This window comes from Rhipicephalus sanguineus, chromosome 6 (assembly GCF_013339695.2).
Source record: "Rhipicephalus sanguineus isolate Rsan-2018 chromosome 6, BIME_Rsan_1.4, whole genome shotgun sequence".
NCBI classification, from domain to species: Eukaryota; Metazoa; Arthropoda; class Arachnida; order Ixodida; family Ixodidae; genus Rhipicephalus; species Rhipicephalus sanguineus.
Window position 1 is genome coordinate 167,110,820 of NC_051181.1, and position 22,480 is coordinate 167,133,299.

The following is a 22,480-nucleotide window of genomic DNA, read 5'->3' on the forward strand; positions in this document are numbered from 1 at the left end:
GTTGAAATACAGCAGTGACTACAATATTCAAGGTGGCACTTTGTCAACAGCTTTTAAACAAACCTATATATAAATATTAAGCAATATTCATGATTCAACATCATGATTCAACATCATGGTAAAGATAGTGGATTGATGACTCTCTCGCTTTGGCGACACTGGAGTTTTAAGAATCACGCCTTCCTCCTGTAATGATTGTAAGCATCGATAGTCTCATAAAACAGTGGGCTGGAGGCATCTTGGTAATTCGATGATTAAAACAAGAAACGTTGCCCCTCTCTGTTCCAACGTTTCGTTCCTTTCAATTTTTTTCATTGGTGCTTATTACTTGAAAAATATTCAGTATTTCTAATATACTAAAAGTTTAATTCGGATTTCACGGGACCGGAAAAAATGTCCGAACTCATCGAATGCCAAATTATCGAAAGTATCAAGAAAGCAAATAAAATGTCTATAACATCAATGCATTTTCATTTTCTTCATGAATACGTAAATCCAGTACTTATTTTCCACAAGAACAGAGTAAAAGCTGCAATTTTCGTTATCCTATGACACCATTCACAATGCAACCACGGCGCGAGGCTCCCATGTTCAATTAGCCTGAAACGAGCTCTGCATCCCTCCCTTATTACATACCGCCAACACCAGTATGCGCATGTGACGATAGTTCTTTCGCAGGTAAAATGGCCAGCAACTGATAGTTCATTCATCGCATTGTAGCTAATGAGTTTTATGGCAGCGTACCGACCGCCGCTGAAAGCTGTTCATCTTCAACAGCTTTCGCCATGTTTGAGTTTTGTGACATAGTACGCACCGCACATTGCATCAAGTTAAAACGAAGCTGCCGAGTGCCGGATCTGCATGAGGACAAACCGTGGTCACTAACTGATGAATATAGTGATGCGTGCCTTGTTATGGTTGTCTGTGAACGCACATTTAGGTGCTTCACGCTTGGTGCGCTCCTAGGAATTAACGAGAGTCTGATGCCATTAAACAGTGTATATGCTGGCCGGGACCAGGGAACACGTCCATATTATCCAATTTTCTGAATTAACGAGGGTTGAATTAACAAGCTTTTACTGTATGCACTATTCAATTTGAGTAAGTACCGAATCGAATAGAACGCTATTCGATTGATTGTTTGAAATTTTTGAATACTTGCACACCCCTACCATCAACGCACCATGTCCAGAGCGATATGAACAGCCGTGGGATCTTGCCAACTGTCTTGCGACGTGTGAGTGGAGGCCTCGATGGTCGTCATGTTCACCATGCCTGTCTTCCCGGCGCCAACCATTGTTACAAATTTCCACGGCGTAGAGACAGGCAAGACTCTTTGTAATAATGACAAAACACATTTATGTAACAAGATTAACAGTAGGGCAAACGAACAAACTTATCACTGAAGCACAGCAAACCTAAAAACTTACAAACCTAAAAATACAGCTAGTAATTAAATAACCCCCTTGTCTGTAATGTCACAATACAGCACTATTAATAAAACAGGAAAGCATAGTGTTCTAACCGTCCACAAGTGTTACAGCGGCTGTTCCCCCGACGTGGCGTTAGACGTTGGTCACCACAGTGTCAACGCAGCATAGGTGGTTGCTTCCATGGTTATGACGGAGCTTCTTCGAAGGACCAGCATGACACTGGACGTGGTCTCCGGCGCACCGGCCATAAGACGCAAGCAGGTGGTTGCCGCCGTGGACTTAGGTGCATACAGGTGACGACTGCGTGGTGTGGCCCGGGCTTGTTGAACAAGGCCACTGCTCATATGCCCGGGCGTTTCTTGCGCATCTTCAGCTTGGCCTACATTCGGTCCACGCTTCCACGTTCATCATACACGTCTCCAGGTCATTGCTGGAGAAGCAGCTGCCCTGCTTCCCACACACGTCAGCCGCACCTGCTCTTTCGAACTTGATTCTCCCTTTGTTTCTCTTCCTTCTTTTTGTCACGTGCTTCATTTCTTACATGTGCTACGTTGTTTTCTCCATCTTTATTCACTGGCTACGGTTTTATTCGTGACAACCATGCGCTGGTGAAGGTTATACTAAAAAATATCAGCCACGAGTACAAGCACATGAACAAATGAACGAGGGTCGCCTACATTGACTGAATTGTGGCAGCCAGCTTTCACCCTCTGCGACTCTACTGAACCTACTCTGACGATTCAAGTTCCCAAACCATGTTCACACGTCAACCCGGGTCTTCCCAGGCATAAGCAAGAACAGCTTATACAAGGGCTGCTTCTCATCGTCATGAAGGGTTTGACAAAGCCCTGTTGCTAAGCACCGCATTATATAACTGAAGAATGTGCCCGTCCACTCTGTCAGAACCCTTACCGAGTTTATGCACACGAATGTGACGCCATAAAGCAACAAGTCGATGAAATTTGACGTAATGAAATCATACAGTTGCCCAAGAGTCCATGGGCATCACCAGTGGTATTAGTGAAGAAGAAGGATGGATTACTGCAGTTCTGCATCAAATACCATCATTTGAACAAAATTACGAAGAAGGATAGATTACCCCCTTCCACAAATTGGACTGGGTCTGCAATGCAAGATATTTCTCATCGATGGATTTGAAGACTGGCTGCTGGCAGATTGAAGTCGATGAGAGGAATCTAGAGAACAGTGCCTTCATGCCAGACCGCCTGGGCTCTGCCTGGCAGCTGCAATACAGTCGCCGACTGTTTATTTGGACTTGGTTGGAACAGAAAAAAAGCACTTTTATTGGCACGGTAATCAGAAAAAACTTGTCAATGCACTTCTGTACACATGCACACTTATGCGTGACCAAGTAGGCCTATATTTCAGCCAGTGTTTGGCCACTCCTGTAGGTCAGCAATAGCACTGTAACAGCTTACGCTAAATCCGCATTTGATGACTGTTACGTGGGAGGTGCATCATAATGGCAGTCACTGTCCACATGCGCTGGTTCGAGCAGCTGACGGATGATCTTATCGCCCAACTAGGCGAAAACTCTCAAGCAACTTTGGACTGATGTCTGCCACCTTCTACCTGGCAAATAATCACTGCTTTTTTTTTGCTGGCGTCAGGGCCTTGTAATTGCCACAATTCTTTAGTTCAGACGGCGCACATGGAACGGGTGACGTCGGAGCCATTTCAGCAGATTGGGCCTCGCACGTCCAGCAACAAACAAGGGAGCAAGGTGCAAAGTGCGGTACACAGATCAAGCCTAGCCACCGAAACATCCGACAACGCAAACCCTCAAATGCCAAAAAGGAACGACATTGGGCTAGTTGATGTCGCAGCGCTCGTGTTGTCGCTCTCTCTTCGTCCGAGTCAAGATCAACGTCGTACTCCTACGCGTTGTCATTCACCTCAAATGCCGCAACGAGCCGACTCCGAGCTTGGCTTGGCTTTGCTTGGCCTCCTATTTAGCCATGGTAGTCGTTCAATGGATACTTGACTGGCTTAAATCAGAAGGCAGCCGTTACATGCAGCCAACAAACATAACCTTCGAGATTGGCAATTGTAATTTCTGCGTGGATATTGACACTGGCACGATCTCCAGCTATAGCCAGTGCAACATTTCAGTGCTGGCAACCTAGCAAAATTATTGTAAACATCACTGACAGCTTGTCATGTCGTTCAGCGTCGCACTCGATCAGCCATTCGCAGTGCGAAAAATCGGAACGGCTCACTGTGGGGCGCTGTTTGAATTTTCAGTCGTTAGTTTACATTACTTCAATGGAATGAGTGGCGGTAGAGCGAAAAAATGGTTGGCGACTGTATTGCAACGTGTAATGGACACGGTACTGGCGGGCCTAAAGTGGCAGTCCTGTCTCAAATTCTTGAGTGACGTCATTTTTTCTTTGAATTTGACGATCACCTCAGGAGGCTTTAGATGGTATTACAAGCCATTAAGTCCCCCGGGCTCACCCTGAAACAAGAGAAGTACAGTTGGTGAGGTTGGGTTCACCGTGCCAAGGTGTTCAGGGAACAGTACTGGGTGCCCCTGCCAGACTGCCAGGCCTATGTCATTATTAGTTTAAGGGATCTGCAGCGCCAGCTTTGATTACTTGTGTGGAGTGCATTGCATGGTTTTGAGGCAGTGCAGCCTTGGCAACAGTCTGACTAGCTTGACTAGTTTGTGGGCATAGAAGGAGTAGGAAGTGGGCACATGCTGCCAAGTGCTGACTTGTAGGTGGCAAAGAGCCATGGCCTCTGATTGTATCAAATTGTATTGTATCTCTCGTGTAATTGTCTCGCAATGTTGCTGTACGCCTGGATTGGTTGCATCACTGCACAGGGCCGCCTGAAGATACTGAGCAGCTGCATTAGGGTGTTCATTATGCAACAGTGCAAAGTGATCAGTTGTCTAGATTAGACAAATGTCGTGTGGTTGGAGCTGCAATGGGAAATCGCATTGCTCATGTGCAACCTTCAGATGGCTTGAATATGTGTAACAATGGTGTTCAGTACTAATGGATTGAAATGTAACGTTGCTTTATTTTAGTATAATGACTGTTATGAGCAATTGCTCATGATAACAGTGTCGTGTCGCTGCAAATCTGGCCACTGAAGGTAATGTTGACTCGGATGTAAGTGTTAGAGTCAAAATTGCATTGATATGACGCAAACTGTAGATTCTTGAAACAAAGATATGTGCATTACTTAGGCCTAAATTTTTGCGATCCGTAGGTACAGTACGTGCTGGAGGTGCAAGAGTGATAAGTCGGCATGGAGGTAGCATAGGATAGGCAGTGCTGATCACAAAACACTAGTGTGAGGTGACTTGGAATGGGAAGGGCCAGTGCATGAAGGGTGTAGTGTACACTGTCAATTTTTATGAAAGGGAACACGCGAGCGCGTGGCCCGCGAGCTCCGGCGGCTGCTTGCAGCGCCTTCAGGCGTGCACGAGTAGCAACCACGGTCTTTCCGCGTCATCTAGTGGCGAATAAAACAACCAGTCACGGGTAATATGCAACCAGCTGCAAGATTGCAACCCCCTCCCCCTTCAAGGCGATTACACAAGAGGCCGGGCCAGCGGCGTGTCGTCTGCTGCTTGTAAACTGCGTTTGGCACGCGGGCGCAATCGAAACGCGGAAGCTCTGTCGCTTGGCTTTCGCGCGTTACACTTCGGCCGATTTAGATTTAAGCGACAGCGGTCCAGTCAGGTAAATTTTCGTTGCTGGTTTCCGGTTTTCAAATCTCGCATCGAATGCTGTTGAAAACATTTTTCGCAGTAGAATCCCACTTAGCCGAGAACGTGTCACCTGTCGTTACAAAATGTACTGGCAAGTCTGCGCTCGATGCTTTAAAGTCATGCATAGTGACTTCCGCCGGGTTTGTGTCTAGAGCGCGAAATGGCGCTGCATAGCAAACAGAAGGAGAAAAGGCTGTGTCATGGTTGTAAAGATCTCGATCGATAATTATCACTAACATAAATGACGTGAGCATGAAACATGAAAAAAAATTCAATGAGTTTATTGAAACTGGAAAAACGTCGTCTTGCTTTTGACCCCCACATAAAAAGTAAGAACACATTATGACAATTGTTAATACCTCGTGGCGTCACCATTTGCGGCCATAACAGCTGCCATTCTAGCTGGTAGGGATTGATAAAGAGCGGCCGTTAGGGACGTGTCCCTTCTCAGCTTCTTCCGCTCCTCCTTAATGACAACCCAGAGGTCGCCCGCCGAGAGTCCATGCAGGGACTGGCCCGCCAGCGCGCTTTTCAAAAGTCCCCAGACGTTCTCGATGATGTTAAGATCTGGAGACTGGTGAGGCCAAACCCGGCGGAAGTCACTATGCATGACTTTAAAGCATCGAGCGCAGACTTGCCAGTACATTTTGTAATGACAGGTGACACGTTCTCCGCTAAGTGGGATTCTACTCGGAAAAATGTTTTCGACAGCATTCGATGCGAGATTTGAAAACCGGAAACCAGCAACGAAAATTTACCTGACTGAACCGCTGTCGCTTAAATCTAAATCGGCCGAAGTGTAACGCGCGAAAGCCAAGCGACAGAGCTTCCGCGTTTCGATTGCGCCCACGTGCCAAACGCAGTTTACGAGCAGCAGACGACACGCCGCTGGCCCGGCCTCTTGCGTAATCGGCTTGAAGGGGGAGGGGGTTGCAATCTTGCAGCTGGTTGCAATTACCCGTGACTGGTTGTTTTATTCGCCACTAGATGACGCGAAAAGATACCGTGGTTGCTCTCGCGCACGCCTGAAGGCGCTGCAAGCAGCCGCCGGAGCTCGCGAGCCACGCGCTCACGTGTTCCCTTTCATAAAAATTGACAGTGTACAGATGCTGGCACTGGTATTCGGCCTGGGTCACAGTTTCTCTGTGTGACTGTCAAGTGGAGGCTGGTGTTGTTGTTGAGTGTCATTTTGTGCCAGAGATCCTACAGAGGCCTGAGGAGCCATCCCTTCTTATCCATCCAACCTAATCGCTGCATCAAGTGGCAGGCTGCGGCGATGGTTGGCCCACGGTGCTTCATGCAGCTCGTCCACCGTATTGCCTGCTGCTGCATGAAGTGCTGTAATGTTTAGCTCATGTGCTCACAGCATTTTCTGATTATGTTGAAAAAGTGGCTCTTTTAATAATGTGATACCTGGCATGGGTGTTTGCAGGCGGGAAGAGGAGCGCAGACGTGAAGAAGAGAGGCGTCGCCGTGAAGAGGCCCTCTTCCAACAGCAGCGGCAAGAAGAAGAGCTGCGCTCCCGACGACGGGAAGAAGAATTTCGAGGAGGTGTGCCCCCACCACCACCACCTCCTGGATTGTTGGCAATGGGTGAGTGGCACTGGCCGCCATGAGGCTTCCGTTTAATCAACTTGGGTTAATCCGAACCATACCATGGCAGGTGTTTCATATACTATTTTTACTTAAATCCAGTGATTCCACTCCTGCACCAACTGTGCCAAAGTGCGCCAAATTGGATTTACTGCGCCATCCTGATAATATTGATGGTGCGCCAAAACGTGCAGCTTGATCATGGGGCCTCCAAAGTCACAACCGCGAACCAAGAATTATTCCGCTAAATAAACAGCACTTGCGTGTGCGTCCCGAGTAAGCCATGATGCCATGCATTGTGCCGATGCAACTTCTGTTGTGCAAGTCAGCTCGACGACAAAACGTGGTCCCTGCAGTGGCTCGTGACGTCTAGGCAAATTGGTAGCAAGAAAGTGTGGCAGTGATTCATCAGCGCACGTCGTCTCTTCCAGAAACGCTGCTGCTAGCTCGTTTCAAGCATCGCACGGCACGTAATTGAAGCAATGTTCACTAATAACTACACGTGTGCCGCTAAATGTCTGTCACTTCTGTTTCTGGACATCACGGAATGAAATCTGGCAACGCTAGCAATAGATGTATGAAACAATATGAAATTTTCCGTGCTTCGCGTCCATGAAAGAGTATGTGAACGGTGGGAACGTGTTGATAGTTTTCCTCAAATGGATCTTCATCCAGAAGAGAACCCCCAAAAGGCTCCTGAGTGCTAGGGTCCCAATTAGAATTTTTTGCTTGCTTTTTTAGAAATTTCATCTCATTAATAAAAGCATGGCTTGTGGTTGGTGCAGCCACAATTCGGTTTTAATATGTGCAACTGTCAGTAGCGGGCCCGTCGCTGACAGCCCTTGCTTCGGAAGACCCACTGTGAAGTGGCTACTCCATGTTCCATGTCCGCCCGTCACTTTCCAGGGTAAATAGCTGGCAGTGAAAAAAAAAAAACAGTTTTGCTTAAGGGCGAAGCAGTGAATGCAATACCAACAAATTGTATTGTTATTCGAAGTAGAGCTAACTCTTTTGGATCTGATCTCGCGTAACTCAACAAAACGCTGGTTTAAGGGAATACGGCCGCCCCAGGGACAGAAGCCGTTTTCGTGCTCTCAGTTCTCCAAACGTGAAGTAAGCGTTGAGAGCACAGCAAGTTTACGAGCCGTCTCTTGATGTCTTGAAATAGCGCGCGCGCCACCGAGTGCGCTCTTCGAGCGACGTAACCGCCCCCTCCTCCTCCTTTCCTCTGACGTCCCTTTATGATCCTTACAAAAGACAGGCGGGCCGATGACCACTCGACGGTAGGACTCGCACGCGGGATGCTGTTATCGCATGAGCCCTCTGTGTGATGGAGACAGCTGGCCCGTTTCATCTCCGCTTCAGCCGCGTTTGTCGCCAGCGCTCGCAAGCTTTTACTCGCGGGTAGAACATACGATGCGCGGGCTGTATGATCAATTTGGACTTTATACGGAAAATGACGACAATGGCGATGCCAAAAACCTGTCAAGTCAATAAAATGAAAGAAAATTGAGGAGCCATTCCACTCTGTGAAGTAGATGATCAGCGAAACTGTTCAGCACACGCCACAGAGGCAACATGGTTGCTAACGGCCAGGTTGTTAACCTTGCATGTGCAATATTAATGCGAAAGCCTCTGATGCCTCAGTAAACACGAAAATTGACCGTCGGCGGTGTCAACACGAGTGGTGCAAAAGTCATATCGCGTGATTCCGTCATAAATGCCAAAACTTGAGACGTCGTCATACACTGCGACGTCACGTGATGACGTCATCACCTGACATCATCACCTGACATCGTTGGTTTGCTCGGCCTCTGTGATTTTTGCGCCGATCATGGAGCCAGTGCAAAACCAGGTGAGTGTAGCTTGCAATGCCTCCGATCGTGGAGGAGGTGCAAAAATTGGGGGACCCTTAAGCTTCGCCTTTAAAAGTTGAACGCGATAGTGAAATCCGGTCCCTAGTGTGCACTTCAACAACTAAGTGCATACTTATTAATGTGTGTTGTTGCACACAGACGCACACGCACGCGCGTGATGTATCTAGTGTAATGGTACAGGCTTAAACACTACATAAATGCCATGTAGTGGAAGGAGTCTCCTTAATGAATTTCGTTCGGCACGTGTCACAAAGAAAATGAGCCCATTCGGCGATTTGTAACGCATTGGCGATGCTATCCGACTACGTTTTTTGAGCGACGCCACGTTTCGAAAAAAGCCGGGCTAGTGCACCCATCGCAGCGAAAAAGAAACACAACCTTGCAAGCAGTGCCAAAAATGGACAACTATGTCGATCTAGCGGAAAATATATCAAACAGCAAACATTAGGTAATGTGCTGCTATCTGTGAGGCATTGTGAGAAACATGAGGAACCCTATAGGCTCTGCTGTAGTCGAGACATGTTTCTCACAATGCCTCACAGATGGCAGCACATTACCTAATGTTTGCTGTTTTTTTTTTCGGGGGGGGGGGGGGGGTTCAACCATACTTCATGTATGTTTGTGCGTGCGTTTGTATGTGTGCGTGTATATATATACGCAAGCAAAACTGAAAATTTCGGGGGGGGGGGGGTTTGAACCCCCCCAACCCTCCCCTTGGCTACGCCCCTGTTTATTTCCGAAAAAGGTCATGAAATGCGATCAAAATTGCACACAGAAGCGCTAAATTGTTTTTCTAGTAGCCACTGCCACTAAAATGAGCCAGCACCATAAATGTCTCCCTCGCAGCTCTTTCGAGCAGACTCCTCGACGAGAGATTTCTTTCTTAGCATATGCCGATGTGCTCTTGCTTATGCTGTTAGCTTGCCAGACATTTATTTTTCAGGCGTGCACTGTCTCGTGATGTGCCAAGCGCTACCAGATCAATAGACTGAAGGACAACCAGTTTCACATTGACAGCTTGCATGCTGTCATAGGTTCTGCTTGCAATCGGTCAGTGACTCGCCACGCTTATGCTGGCCTCCTCGCTTGAAAGAACTTGTTGCAACGTATACGTCGCCGAAAGAATACTTTTGGGGCACTCACTGTTCTCGCATTGTAGTTCGAGAAACGATGTCTTTGCATTTGTCAGCTGGTTCCCGGACACGTATTCCCGGACGGTGACCCGTTGGACGCACTGCACCAATCACAAGGATGTTCAATGTTGTTATGTCAGCGATCAAGGAAGACTCTTCCTCCTGTGATCTTTCTTCATCGTCGAAGAGCCCGATCTTATTTTTGAGAGGCACTGACATACTGAAACGCCGCGGTAAACTCATTGGAAGCATCGGCGGCACCGTCGCTAGGCCTCGCGACAGCAGACGCACCTGCCGTTGGGCGAGGGTGTGGCTTCTATTTGCGCCGGCGTCCTCGAAATTTGTTCACCGAGCGATACTTAACTGCCCAGTGACTGCGCTTGCTAAGGCTTTCTTTCTCCATAAGGAAGATAAAGACTCGAGGGCAACGTTCAGCTATGCAGCTTGATGAGACACGGACCCTGCAAGTAGGCTCCACAACACAAATGGTGTGCAGCGGCCAATGGCGATCCCCGATCTGTACCACGGTATTTAAAAGCCAGTCGCAGTGCTCGAAAAACTCGGCAAAAGCATGCTTATTTCTTGCGCTGCAGCAGCACGGGAAACCGTGGGTATTTGGAGAGTGAAGCTTGGCTGATCTGCTCATGCGATGCACAATGGCGAGCGGCCGCGCATTATCAGCCACGAGGCGCTAGAAGACGGCATGCTTCCGGGCTTTTAACAGCCACCTTGTGCTCTTTAGATGCAATGTTAACGCATTTCCAGTTGCGTCTCGGCTTCGACTTTTATTTTTGGAACATTAGAATACTAATCTTAAAACAGGCCAAACAAAAAATCGATAATTTCTGAAAAAAATCACTTTTTTTCATCCCGCATCTCCCCTTAAGTGTAGTAATGGTTAAAACATTATTGCAACAAATCCTTGGCTGAGTCTCGTAAATGAAAGTGTATTTGCTGGCTGCTTAGATCGTAGTGGCTCGTCCTATGCCTATCGGTTAGTGTGCACCGCAATGACTTTTTCGCATAAAAGGTAACTGCACCCCCTTATCTCACCGACTTTACGCTGTGCTGCTAAAGGACATCCGCCTTTCTGGTCAGTTCATGATTTTGGCTTCTGTGCAATTGTGCCGATGCCTTTGCAGATGAACGCCAGGCGATGGCGGCCATCGCCAAACGCACCAGTACGACTTTGCACAGGTTACCCTATCACATCCTGCAGCTGGATGGAAATGCTAGAATGGAATAGCTGGAAATGTGTTTATTTCCATCTGTTCCCTAATGACTACGAATCCACTGTAATTTAATAATATGCCCAGATTGACGCACCTCAGCATGTTCGTGATGTCATAAGCCAGAGCTTTATATAACTGCTTATTTATTGAAGTGCCTGCTTAGAGTCACAAAATGATATCCGTTCCCAGGAAGTTTACAAGGGGCTCTTACACTGTGACTGTGAAGTTCTGTGCAGGCCGCCTGTAATTTTACAGCGGCTGTTATGAGCACACAACAGCCGATCTTGGTGGCAATGTTTGCCATCGCTGGTGTCTGTCACAGCTATTGTGCACAATGAGAAAAAAAAACAGCGTTCAAGCTGGTATCGAACCCAGGCATTCTACATAGCAGCCAAGTGTTCTTCCACAGAGCCATGCCAGTGATTGGAACTTCTTCACAGAAAGACCCTTTACGGGCATCACGTTGGGCAAGGAATTGTGTTAACAAATGTTATATTGTGTGGCAGAAAAGTAGAAAGAGTAGAATAGCACCTGGCACAACACCATGTGAATTGCGTAACGAGTGGGCGGTTTTATACCCCTGTCACACAAAATCCATCAATGTAAAACTCCATACGTGTGTTTGATTGCAATTGTCTTGTGGCCATGGAACACGGCATGCCTTTTTGTGAGCTTTGAACATAAGTGGCAAAGGGGCTCACTAGGCACCGCCGCATCGATGTTGGCATGCAGGGTTCCATGTCTAATCACGCTGGAAACATTCTAAATCATGCGTATTATTGTAAAAACTGTAATTTATTCATGGAAACGTGTACGTCAGACCATTTGTAGCGTAACTGTTTATAGTGCAGCATTGGCTATAATGCGATTTTTTCTGACTCCAGTTTACCCTCCCATAGGACTCCATGTATACGCATGTCGCTTATTGTGCAGTCCCTCGAAATGAAAGCCTGGTTATAATGTGGCTGCTGGGAAATTCTCAAGAGAAGCGAGGGGTGCTTATCATTCAAGGTGCGGGAAGAGAGCAACAAGGAGGAGGGAACGCAGATAAAATGAACGGGCAGCGGGGAGCAACGTGGTCTGAGGAGGTCTGTGGAGGGGGAGGGGCCTAGGCGACGTAGAAGCCTTTGCCCCCTTTGCTCCGGCCGCTTGTCATGCGTGCGCTTCGCTCCGAAAAGGCACCCGCGTCAAGTGTGTTACCGCTGTTTAGCTATTCGGTTTTCTGTCGGGAGATTAGTTGCGTCATTGTAGAGTGCAGATATCGCACGTGCGACCTCGATTCCCCTGCATATCACGATGCAGTAAGACGCAATCGAGCTTTTGCCACCGGCAGGCGGACTTACAAGCTTGGCAGATTTTTGCAGGATAGTTGCCGCAGCTGTTCTCCTGGCTGCGAACCGAAACTTCTTTTCATGCGTGCTGCCCTTGGTTTAGCTTGTGAGTGTGGTCTCTTCTACGCCTGATCTCTGTTGTCTTCTTCGGCAAGCTTCCTGCGATGGCATGTCAAGTTGCAACCCGTGCACTAGGCCTAATGAGCACTAGCTGTCTCGTCGGTAGTGGCTGTGGACAATCAAAGTTGGTTCGGTGCTGAGCATACATCGGCAAAATATGTTGAGCTCACTCAGACTCACTCATGAAATATATTTTGCCCTCAGGGCTCACTCAGACTCGCACTCGCCAAAGTTTTCCTCAAGTGGACTCACTCAGACTCACCAAAATATTACTCGCTTCGACTCACTCGAACTCACTCACGGCACAATATGAGTCTGAGTGAGTCGACTCATGAGTCCATTAGTGTATAATTAGCTTTTTCGACCGTGCTGTGAATGCTCTTTAACACCGGTATCTCGTATAATTGGTGCTCTACTTGATGCCTTGTGGTATCGTACCAGGTAATACGAGTTGACAGTGGTTGCAATCCAGAATGACATTTTTATTGAAAGCGATGACTCCCATGAGATATCTTTATGAAATTCCTGTGAAAAAGTTTGTGGAGGGGGGAACAAAACTTACGCCTCTGATAAATATTGAGCTGACGTATGCACACTAGTGCGCTGAACTATGTGTGTGTAGACGACGTGAGTAAACGTCAGGGGTGCAACAGCTGCGCCAATTGTGCCAATTTGATACAATTCCTTATTTTTGTGCCACGCTGCGCCAAAATGCCCGACGAGCTTCAAAATTTTCTCACTTGTGCAAATTTTAGCGAGAAATGGAGGCTGCATCGCTCTTCTGCAGTGTGGGCATCATCAGCCAATACAGACACATGGACCTTGCTACCATGTGGCAAGTTCCGCGGTCCTTGCTACCAGTGTGGCGCACCAGGGCACATCGCCAGTGAATGCGGCCACACGACGGTTCAGGAGCGGACGCGTGGTACGGGAAACGGACGCCACCGCCGGTGGACCATGTCGGGCACTGCGCGGCGATTAGTAGTTCTACCGATGCGTTCGGATCACTAGCGCCTACAGTCTGTCGCGAAGGTGATGCCGTAGACTCGCCCTCACTGTTATTCGAGGTAACAATAGCTCGAAAGAAGTTTGTAGCACTTTTGGATACTGGGGCAAGCGCTTCGTTATTTGGGGATGAGGTGTTGCACCATCTCCGCAAGAACAATATCTGCTTGAGATTGTGCTGTGCCTTGCTTCGGGCACAGCACAATCGAGCGGTGCGGCTAGACTTGTGATCCTCTGGGAAAGACGTGAGGCGACAACGCTTTGTCGATCTTCCCGGGTTGTCAGTGCCTCTAATCCTGGGTCTAGACTTTCTCGCCAAGTCAGGTATTGCCATTGCAAGAAGAGGTTACCGAGAGCGCGACAGGGACACATTCAAGCTTTTTTCGAAAATGCCCGCATTGACAAAAGCATGCCAATTGCAGGGAGCGACGTGAGTGAGTGAGGAGGAAATGTGCAGAGTAAGCGAGTTACCCCGCCAGAACAATGTGCCGCGGTGCAGAGAAGGTCAGTGCACCCACTTTTGGCAGAGGCACAGAGCATGCCAGAAAGTAGGGGTGCAACAGCTGCGCCAATTGTGCCAATTTGATACAATTCCTTATTTTTGCGCCAAGCTGAGCCAAAACCGTGAAATTTGTTGAAATTGCGCCACGCTGCGCCAAAATGCCGGACCAGCTTCAAAATTTGCTCATTTGCGCAAATTTTAGTGAGAAATGGAGGCTGCGTTGGTCATCTGAAGTGTGGGCATCATCCAACACAGACGCGCAGACCCTAACCCATAACCCCCCTGCGAAAAAAAAAGCCAGGGTTTCACCGCAAGGACAAAGCAGTGAATGCGATAGCAACAAATTGTACTGTTATATAAAGTGAGGCTGGCGGCAAACTCTTTTGTATCTGGATCTCGCGTAACTCTACAAAAACGTTGGTGTAAGAGAATATGGCCGCTCCAGGGAAAGATGCTCTCTCTGCACAGTGTCTTCGCATTGAGATACGAGCCGCCTGCTAATCACTGCCGAGATAGCGATCGTGACCACGCCCTTAGAACCGAAGTTCAAAGTGCTCGAGCGACACCCCCCGACCCCCTCGCGTGTATTCATGCTCGTTCAAGACGGGCGGGGCGTTTACTCTCTGCTTCAATGGCAGGCCTCCCGAGCGGAGTGGTGTTGTCGCATGTGCTGTCCGAGCGACGGAGATGGGCTGGCTTGTTTGATCTCTGCATCAGCCGCGTTCGTCGCCCGCACGTGCTTTTACCCGCGGTAGAACATACTATGCACGGGGTGATTTATCAATTTGGACTTTATACGGGACATGACGGCAAAAACCCGTCAAGAGTGTCCATATAATTGCTATCGCATTAAAAAAGGACAGTGGTTCTCAAATTTCGTGATGCTTCTTTTATTGCGTGCAGAACACTTCTTAAGCCACTTTTGCCGCAGTACACTGATGTCCTGTGGAAAAGCGTACTGAGATTTAGAAGGGGCTATAGTACTAGCTGTCAGGGACACAGCACATTTTGTTTCTTAATTACTCATTCGTGCACGCACCGTGTAATTACGAGTACTACAGTGCAGTCCATTTATAACGATACCACATATAACGATATATCGGTTATAACGACGGGTCGAGTTATGTGCGTCATTTTATGCATTAAGTCTATGAGGAAAAAAACCATATATAACGATATGTTATTGGCCGCATATCGGATATAACGATCAAAATTTGCCGTCTGGGCGGCATTTTCTGTGTATAATAATCGTTACATTTGAGTTTCCAAGTTCCCCTGAAACGAACGATGCCAAAACGGGGCGAAACGTTTACCTACGCGAGTTCGTATCTGCCGCCATTTCCGCGCTGCGTGCGCCGCCCACCCGCCCGCGGAGCCCACGCACCGAGTGCCATCGCGAGCTTGCGCAGCGCGAAAGTACATGTTGTGCGTCGCCGCTCGCGCGTGGCCCACAATCGCACCGAAAGGAGAGGAAGAAAAAAAAAAAAAAAGGGCGAAAGGCAAGTTGGCGCGCCGCTCCGGCGTCCCAAAGAATTACGTCATGATTACGTCACAGACACCATCTTGAATAATTTGCTAGTTTAGCGGCCGCTTGAAAGGGGCGGTAACTGAAGGCGAAATTGGCGCTAGGGTCGATGGAGATTCAAAGTTAAAGGGACCGACAACTGCCCAGAACATGAAATGAGATGACTGCACTGATGGAAAATAGTACAATGTCCGATGAAGCCGGTCACGTGACCATTGATTGGGGTATGCGTTCGATGACTTTTCTGTTAGTACTGAAATATTCTTCATTTCTTTATATTAAAAGATATTACTCCATAAAAATGTACATATAGACCTGCGTTAGTTGTATGCAACAAAGTGGCGCTGCCTTCGCTTGGCGTAATGATGCCATGCTACAGTGGCTACTGCCATGCCGCTGTAACCATGCCGCGAAAAGCCATCCATGACACAGGCGCAGGCAACCTTGGTCGCAGGCGCGCACAACGCTGTACAAATACCGAGAAGGTGTATAAAGCCACATCATCTCATTGTAACAGCTTGCTATTTTCAAAAATGGCTGGAAAGCTCAAAATAAAGGTGGTTAAGCATAGCTACAGTAACTCCTGCGAAAGCAGAACAACGACAGCTTTCACAAGGGCTAGTGGCATTGCTATCAATTCTCAGCGTTGCTGGAGCAAGCCTTCATGCGTGTTTGGAGCCTTTCAGATCAAAAAATGCTGCTTATAAAATAACTACGTGCTTTTAGGATAAACCACTGCAGCTACAAACGCTACGAAGGGTAAGCTTCCTGTCGCGCCGTAAAAAACTGTGTCGAGAAAAATCAGTTGTCGGTCCCTTTAAAGCAGCCAATGGTAGCCTGCCGGGCCCGCCTCCGTGCCGACAAAGCTGTGCGCCCCGCGCCGGCCGCGCGCGCGCCGCGATGCTAGTTTTGAATTCCTCGAAAGTTCCGTGGTAGCACGAAGCGAGTGTTGAGCGCAGGCACCAGGCTGGCCGTGCAGGCACGCTATGCTTGGCAGACAGCTGCAAGTCTCCCGTTGTGGTTGGCGGGTCATTGTTCGCTCTTGAGACTTATCGGAGTGGTCGTTACGTCAGCCGCGCTCCGCCGCCGCCGTACAGGAGCCCGTCCTAGTCGCCGGCCTTGATATAAAGTTTCATGATGTTCCGTTACATGAACCGAGCTTTGGCCGGCGTGTGCAGTTTTTGTGGTGCTTGCGTGTTGTGCGCTCTTGCCGCCGTGGTGAATAACGGCACGCACCATTCGTACATCGTGCAAAGGCGCACGGATACTTCAAGACTCTTTAGACCATGTTGAGACTATTTAGGTGCGCCTAAAGCTTGACACTCTCGTTGGAGCTTCAAATAAAACTTTGTTTTTGACGTCCTGCTTTCTAGAACATCTATTCTTTAGTGCAAGTGGTAAATTCGGGATCGGAGCTACAGAGGTACGTCCCGCGTTTCTTTCTTTTTTTTTTTTTTTTTTTGACGGCAGTCCAGATATAGCGATCACCGGTTATAACGATCATATTTTTCGTTTTTCTCGATATCGTTATAAGTGGACTGCACTGTAGTATGATCGCCGATGTCTAAAAAATTATTGGCAATCATTAGGGGCTGCTGTGTATGGCGTTTCTGCGGCCTTGAGAAACAAATAGACGAACCACCCCCACCTGCTCCTGCTGAATCTCCTGAATTTTGAGGTTGCCAGGTTCGCAGGTCCACATTAGCATTTGCAGTGCCTGTCGAATTATTTGACTGGCCCTGCAAATGCTAATGTCGACTTAGTCATTGTTCGCACTGTTTAGTGGCTCAACACACTGCTTTTATTGAAATAGCAGTGTTCACGTGCACTCTACATGAGTTAGCCGATTTTTTTTTGGTTTGTACGTATTTTTGGTTTCTTTTCTAAACGTAAGCCTTCTTTGTTATGCTACTCCAAATTAGGGATTTCGTGCTAAAAATTCAGGTTTTCTTTTGTAACCTGCTCCAAATTTGGATTTTTGTGCTCTGAAAGCAACATTTTGCTGCTCCAAAAATTGCTCCAAATCTTCTTTCGGCTATTGCACCGCTGGTAAACGTGCGTCTAAACGTGATATCAAATAAGGCTGGTCATAATGATTAAGTTGAATAGATAAGACTGTCATAGTTTTATGCTATATACACATCTTTTACGCTGCCATACAGCGTGTGATTTTAGGCCTCTATACAGCCGTAATACATTCTACCTTTGAAACTCGCTAGCCAACGCAAATACCACATCATCAGTCATGGCGCTCTTTGGCCACCCATGGCCCTTGCCCACAAAAACCCACTAATCATCATCATCAGTTTCGGTTCCTACTGTACCCTGACGTCGCAACACGGTATGAGCTTCTCGTTATATGCTCGCGCAAGATTCGTGACATTTCCACAGCAGTTCTGCACTGTGGCTTCGTTGGTGATGCAGAAGCGACCATTTTGAATGTTTTGGTGACACACGAGCAGCCATTTTGGAAGTTTTGGTACCTGACATCATCACAACTAGCCAGACTGCTGCGTGAAGTCACCAGAATTTGTACTGTAGCCTGACGTCAAGCTAGTGCCGATGTCGGTAGGTGCGCCATGGGAAAACTTACTTTAATATCAAAATAAAATATGTTATCAGCATTTGCTGAGCTTCACACTTGCTCAGAGCCGTCTCTACATACAGGAGGCTTGTATGGCAGAGTAAACTCGCCCCTGAAAAATGGTGGCAGTACCCCTTTAAGGCTCACTCAGACTCTACAAAGTGTTACTCAAACAGACTCACTCGGACCCGAACTCGATAAAATTTTTCTCCACCGGACTCACTCAGAGTCGAACTCACCCGAATATTACTCACACGGACTCTCTTGGACTCGGACTCGCGGCTCGATACGAGTCTGAGTGAGCCTGAGTGAGTCTACTAATGAGTGAGTTTGCTGGCCTATGGTGCTGAGTCAACGAAACGTTTTGTAGTGTCTGCATTTGAAAGGGGTAACTTGCATCTCAATGAAAGCCAGGGTGTGCTTGTGCAACATTCAAGTGGTGGTTCATGGTCGCCACTTTTTTTGACATCGCGTATGCTCCCGCAAAATCAAATGTGTGTGGGATTTCAATAGCTGTTCGACATATCGTTTCTGCGCAGTGCGGTACCATGGTGAAGTTCGTAAAATGAGGAGGTCCTGAAAGTTAGTCGGTGGCTTCCTGTTACGGCATTTTTTTTTCGTGTGTTATGTCAGCGCAGCAGGTCCGTGGACGTTAACAGTTCAACATTTGCATATTTAAGCATATGCAAATTTACACCCCAGTCACATGCCTTGATTGTCGGAATAGTGCGGCTGCCTGTCTATCGCGTTTTGCGCTTGTGCAGCCTTTGAAAAATGCTCTGGTTATAGTGCGGATAATCGCGACTCCGGCAACTTATGTTGAAGCGGTCTATGCTGTACCTGCAATCATGTTGACAGGGATGCTGGAAACACTGCACGTTTGTTTTGGTATGCGTTTTCAGAACAATGCGCACTAGCTGTCGAACACACTGCATGTTGTCATCAATTTCTTTGAAATTGCACCCCCACCCCAATCATGTTGCCCTTCCAGTATCGGATGACCACAGGCCCTGAAGCCTTTGCTGTCGGTGGGTCCTGCAACTGCCCACATGTGCTACTGCCGGGGACGATGAAGCACCCACGTCACTCACTGCTTTGAATTCTATCAAGGTTGAAGCAGAATAAAGAGCACCACAATAAGAATGGAACGAGAAGCACACACTAAGTGGTGCAAAGAGGAGGTGCACTTATGCCTGTAGTTTTTTTGCTCAATGCATGATGTGAATGGGTTATGCAGTGAAACAACATTTGATGTTGATAAAACTTAACATTTTTCATTTTGCGTTTAGAGCATTTTTCATAACTACAGTGGAACCCCGATTATACGACTTTCAGGGGACCACGCAAAATTGTTGTATAATCTGGGAGTCGTATAATCGTAAAACTAAGAATATGGGCCGTGATGGTCATTGTTGCCGCTCAAAAGTCGGTACAGACTGCCTGAGAAAGTCCACGGCACAAACCTGCGCTGCTCCAAGGAAGGTAGATTAAATTATTCGCCGTCCAACACGTCCGGTGCAATGACGCGAAATCTAGTGATAGTTATCGTGTCCTAGAAAGTGAGCTCGAAATTATCTGCCATGTTATCTGCTCACACTCCAGAAAAGGCAGCTGCACACTCAGGGTGCCAAGCCCTTCCTGGGCAGCCTTATTTCTATTTACTTCTATATTTTTCCTTTCTTTCTCTTTCACGCTCGCTTCCCTTTCTATTTTTATACGTGGTTTTGCCTGCGTTACTTCGAGCCATGGCAGCATATGACAGCCCGGCCCCCTAAAGTGCTCCACGCTTGATATCATCATCAAGGCGCCCGAAGAACAAGAGGATTTATATAAATCAGAAACAATAATGGTTTCAGCACACTTCCCTGGGGCACTCCAGCAGTAACGTGCAGCAGTTCTGAGGAATGATCAATGTATGTACCAATTGCCTCCTCTCTAGAAGGTAGGCACTGATCCATTTAATAATATCGAACCGAAGACCGAAAGGGACCGACTTGTGCAACAACTGCCCCTGTGGCACTTTATCAAATACCTTTAAAAAATCTAAGAACAAAATGTCCAGTTGACTAGCCATATGAAGAATATGTCCAAAATAGTGCACTGTCGTTACAAGTTGTGTAGCCGCAGACATGTGCTTTCTAAAACCATATTGATAGTGTTATAATTGAAGGTAAACATTAGACAGAAGTTGGTCTGGTTGGGTAAGTAAACTGAGATAACTGATATTTATTCTCCAACCAAAGTTACGAAGACAGTGTTATAATGCATTGTGCTTTTCCAGAAAATTGATCTTGTACTTTGCAATTACGTGTTAATTGCTTGCAGTTACGTGTTTTAGCAGCATTGATATGGGCCGACAGTTATTTTAACTTGTCAAGATGTACTTTTGGGCTAGTTGGTTCATAATCGCAGTAGAACAGCGCCGGCGAAAACAACAGACCAGACGAGGAGAAGGACACGTAACACAAGGCGCCTTGTGTTACGTGTCCTTCTCCTCGTCTGGTCTGTTGTTTTCGCCGGCGCTGTTCTACTGCAGTTATTTTAAGATGGATGATTGCCTTTGCGCGTGTGTTTGTGTGAGATAGAGAATGGGAGTAACGCGTGCTATACCAAGCTGCCCGGAGCTTCACCTGTCGTGATTGATAAATTGAAGAAATCTCATAAACAAGCATGGGTGTAGGCAGGGGGGTGCAAAAGGGGCACTTGCCCCCCTCAAGCCACACTGGCACTTCCCCCCTCCCAAGCTATGCCAGCTATCTCTCTCTCTTCCCCCCCCCCCCTTTCCCAGCCGCGATGTAACACGGGTTTGCACCCCCCAAGGCAAAATCCTGCCGACGCCCATGTAAACAGGGATATCTGATCACATTGCCCCAAGCCATCAGTTCTGAGGTTTCAGTTGAGCTTCCGCTTGTGTCCTCTCATGCTGCAGCTGCCTATGAAAGTGGATATCGCGACGGGGCACCGCCAGGGGGAACTGCAGCTGTGGTGAGTTGCATTTCCTTGCGATGTGCAGCATGGCTTTAGTGCATGAAATTGCATTTAGTTCCATAACCCCTGCAGGCTGCTATGTTATCCTGCTTGCTATTTGCATGATAATCGATTTGTCAGCATTTGGTCAGAAAACAAGAACACAAACAATTTTTAAAAAAGGACATTATTGAACTATAAACACCTCTGCAGCCTTAGAAAAACTGTGCAAGAAATGGCTTGCAATAAATTTATCGAATGCTGTTGTCATTGAACGAATCAGAGTAATTGGCATATGTGTTGCATATTGAGCAACTGTGCTTGGGCATGGAGACTAGCCACATTTGGCTTTGCACAACTTTGTAAGCGTGCATATATTGAAGCGCCGTTTGACGAAGGCACCAGCTAAGAAATGACTTACCTGCTAAAAATAAATTGAAGTGAAAGAGCTTCTCATTTTTATTGCACTCCTGTGTTCTTTTTTTGTAAACTCAATTTAACATTATTTTTGCATATCAAAATTCTGCTATCTTCTTTCTGAAATTGCAAAAATGCTTGCCTAAAAAGGGCAGCATAAAGTGGTTATATTGCTTACTGCTATTCTCTAGGCGTTTTAATACCCCTGTTACACAGGCACCGACAAGCTCCTTTAAACTACTACATACATGAAAACTCCATCAAGGAGTTCGGAAGTGATGGAGTTGTCCCACAGCACTTTTATGACCTTTAGGCAGAAGCCACAATGGGCACTGCTGCGCTCTACATCCGCATGCAAGATTTTGTGCCTAAGCATTCTAAATAATATGTGTGTTTATAAAATCTATAACTTAATGAAATCACAATGAAAACAAATTGTTTCGATTCTCATCAAAGAAACGTGTACAGTGAAACCTCGTTAATACGTACCTGCCGGGAATGCGGCATAACTACGTACTAAGCGGTAGTATGCATCAACAAGTACAAATTTGCCTCTTATGACATGCGCCGTCGCCGCCAACAAAGAAATTAAGTGCCACAGAAAATACTGCCTCAAGTACCCACCTCAACGGCTTTTCTTTTTTCTTTTTTTTGTCAGCGCAGGCAGGCGGGCGGGCGGGCGGGCAAAGAACTTTATTTTGATCCGGAGACGACGGTCACTCCCCCTTAGGGGGCGACATCGGCGGGCCGCACCCACGACGGGACGGGGAGATGCATCTCCTCGGCCATGTCATGGGCTCTCTGGATAGCCCTTAGCTGGTCTTCTTTCTCGTTGCTAGTGAGAAGATATCGCCAGTCCTCCTCTGTAGAAGGAGACCCGGGGCTCTCGCGCAGTGCAGGACACTGCCACAGCATGTGTTGTAAAGTGCAACGCAGGTTAGCACAGCGAGGGCAGCCCGGCTCTATGCCATCCATGTATTTAGAACATCTAAGAGGAGAAGCGTATGCCTCCGTCT

General features: G+C 47.4%; 1 protein-coding gene across 4 annotated transcripts in view; it reads left to right on the forward strand.

Annotated features, from left to right (window-relative positions):
• Positions 1 to 22,480, forward strand: part of LOC119397017 (splicing factor, proline- and glutamine-rich) — a 206,403-nt gene that overhangs the window by 137,548 nt on the left and 46,375 nt on the right. For 3 of the 4 annotated variants that reach the window (XM_037664435.2, XM_049417297.1, XM_049417298.1), the window contains exons 5-6: positions 6,611 to 6,771; positions 21,010 to 21,065. In XM_037664435.2, coding sequence (XP_037520363.1) covers positions 6,611 to 6,771; positions 21,010 to 21,065 — 217 coding nt within the window. The remainder of the gene's footprint in view (positions 1 to 6,610; positions 6,772 to 21,009; positions 21,066 to 22,480) is intronic. The other variant, XM_049417299.1, reaches the window with a different exon arrangement.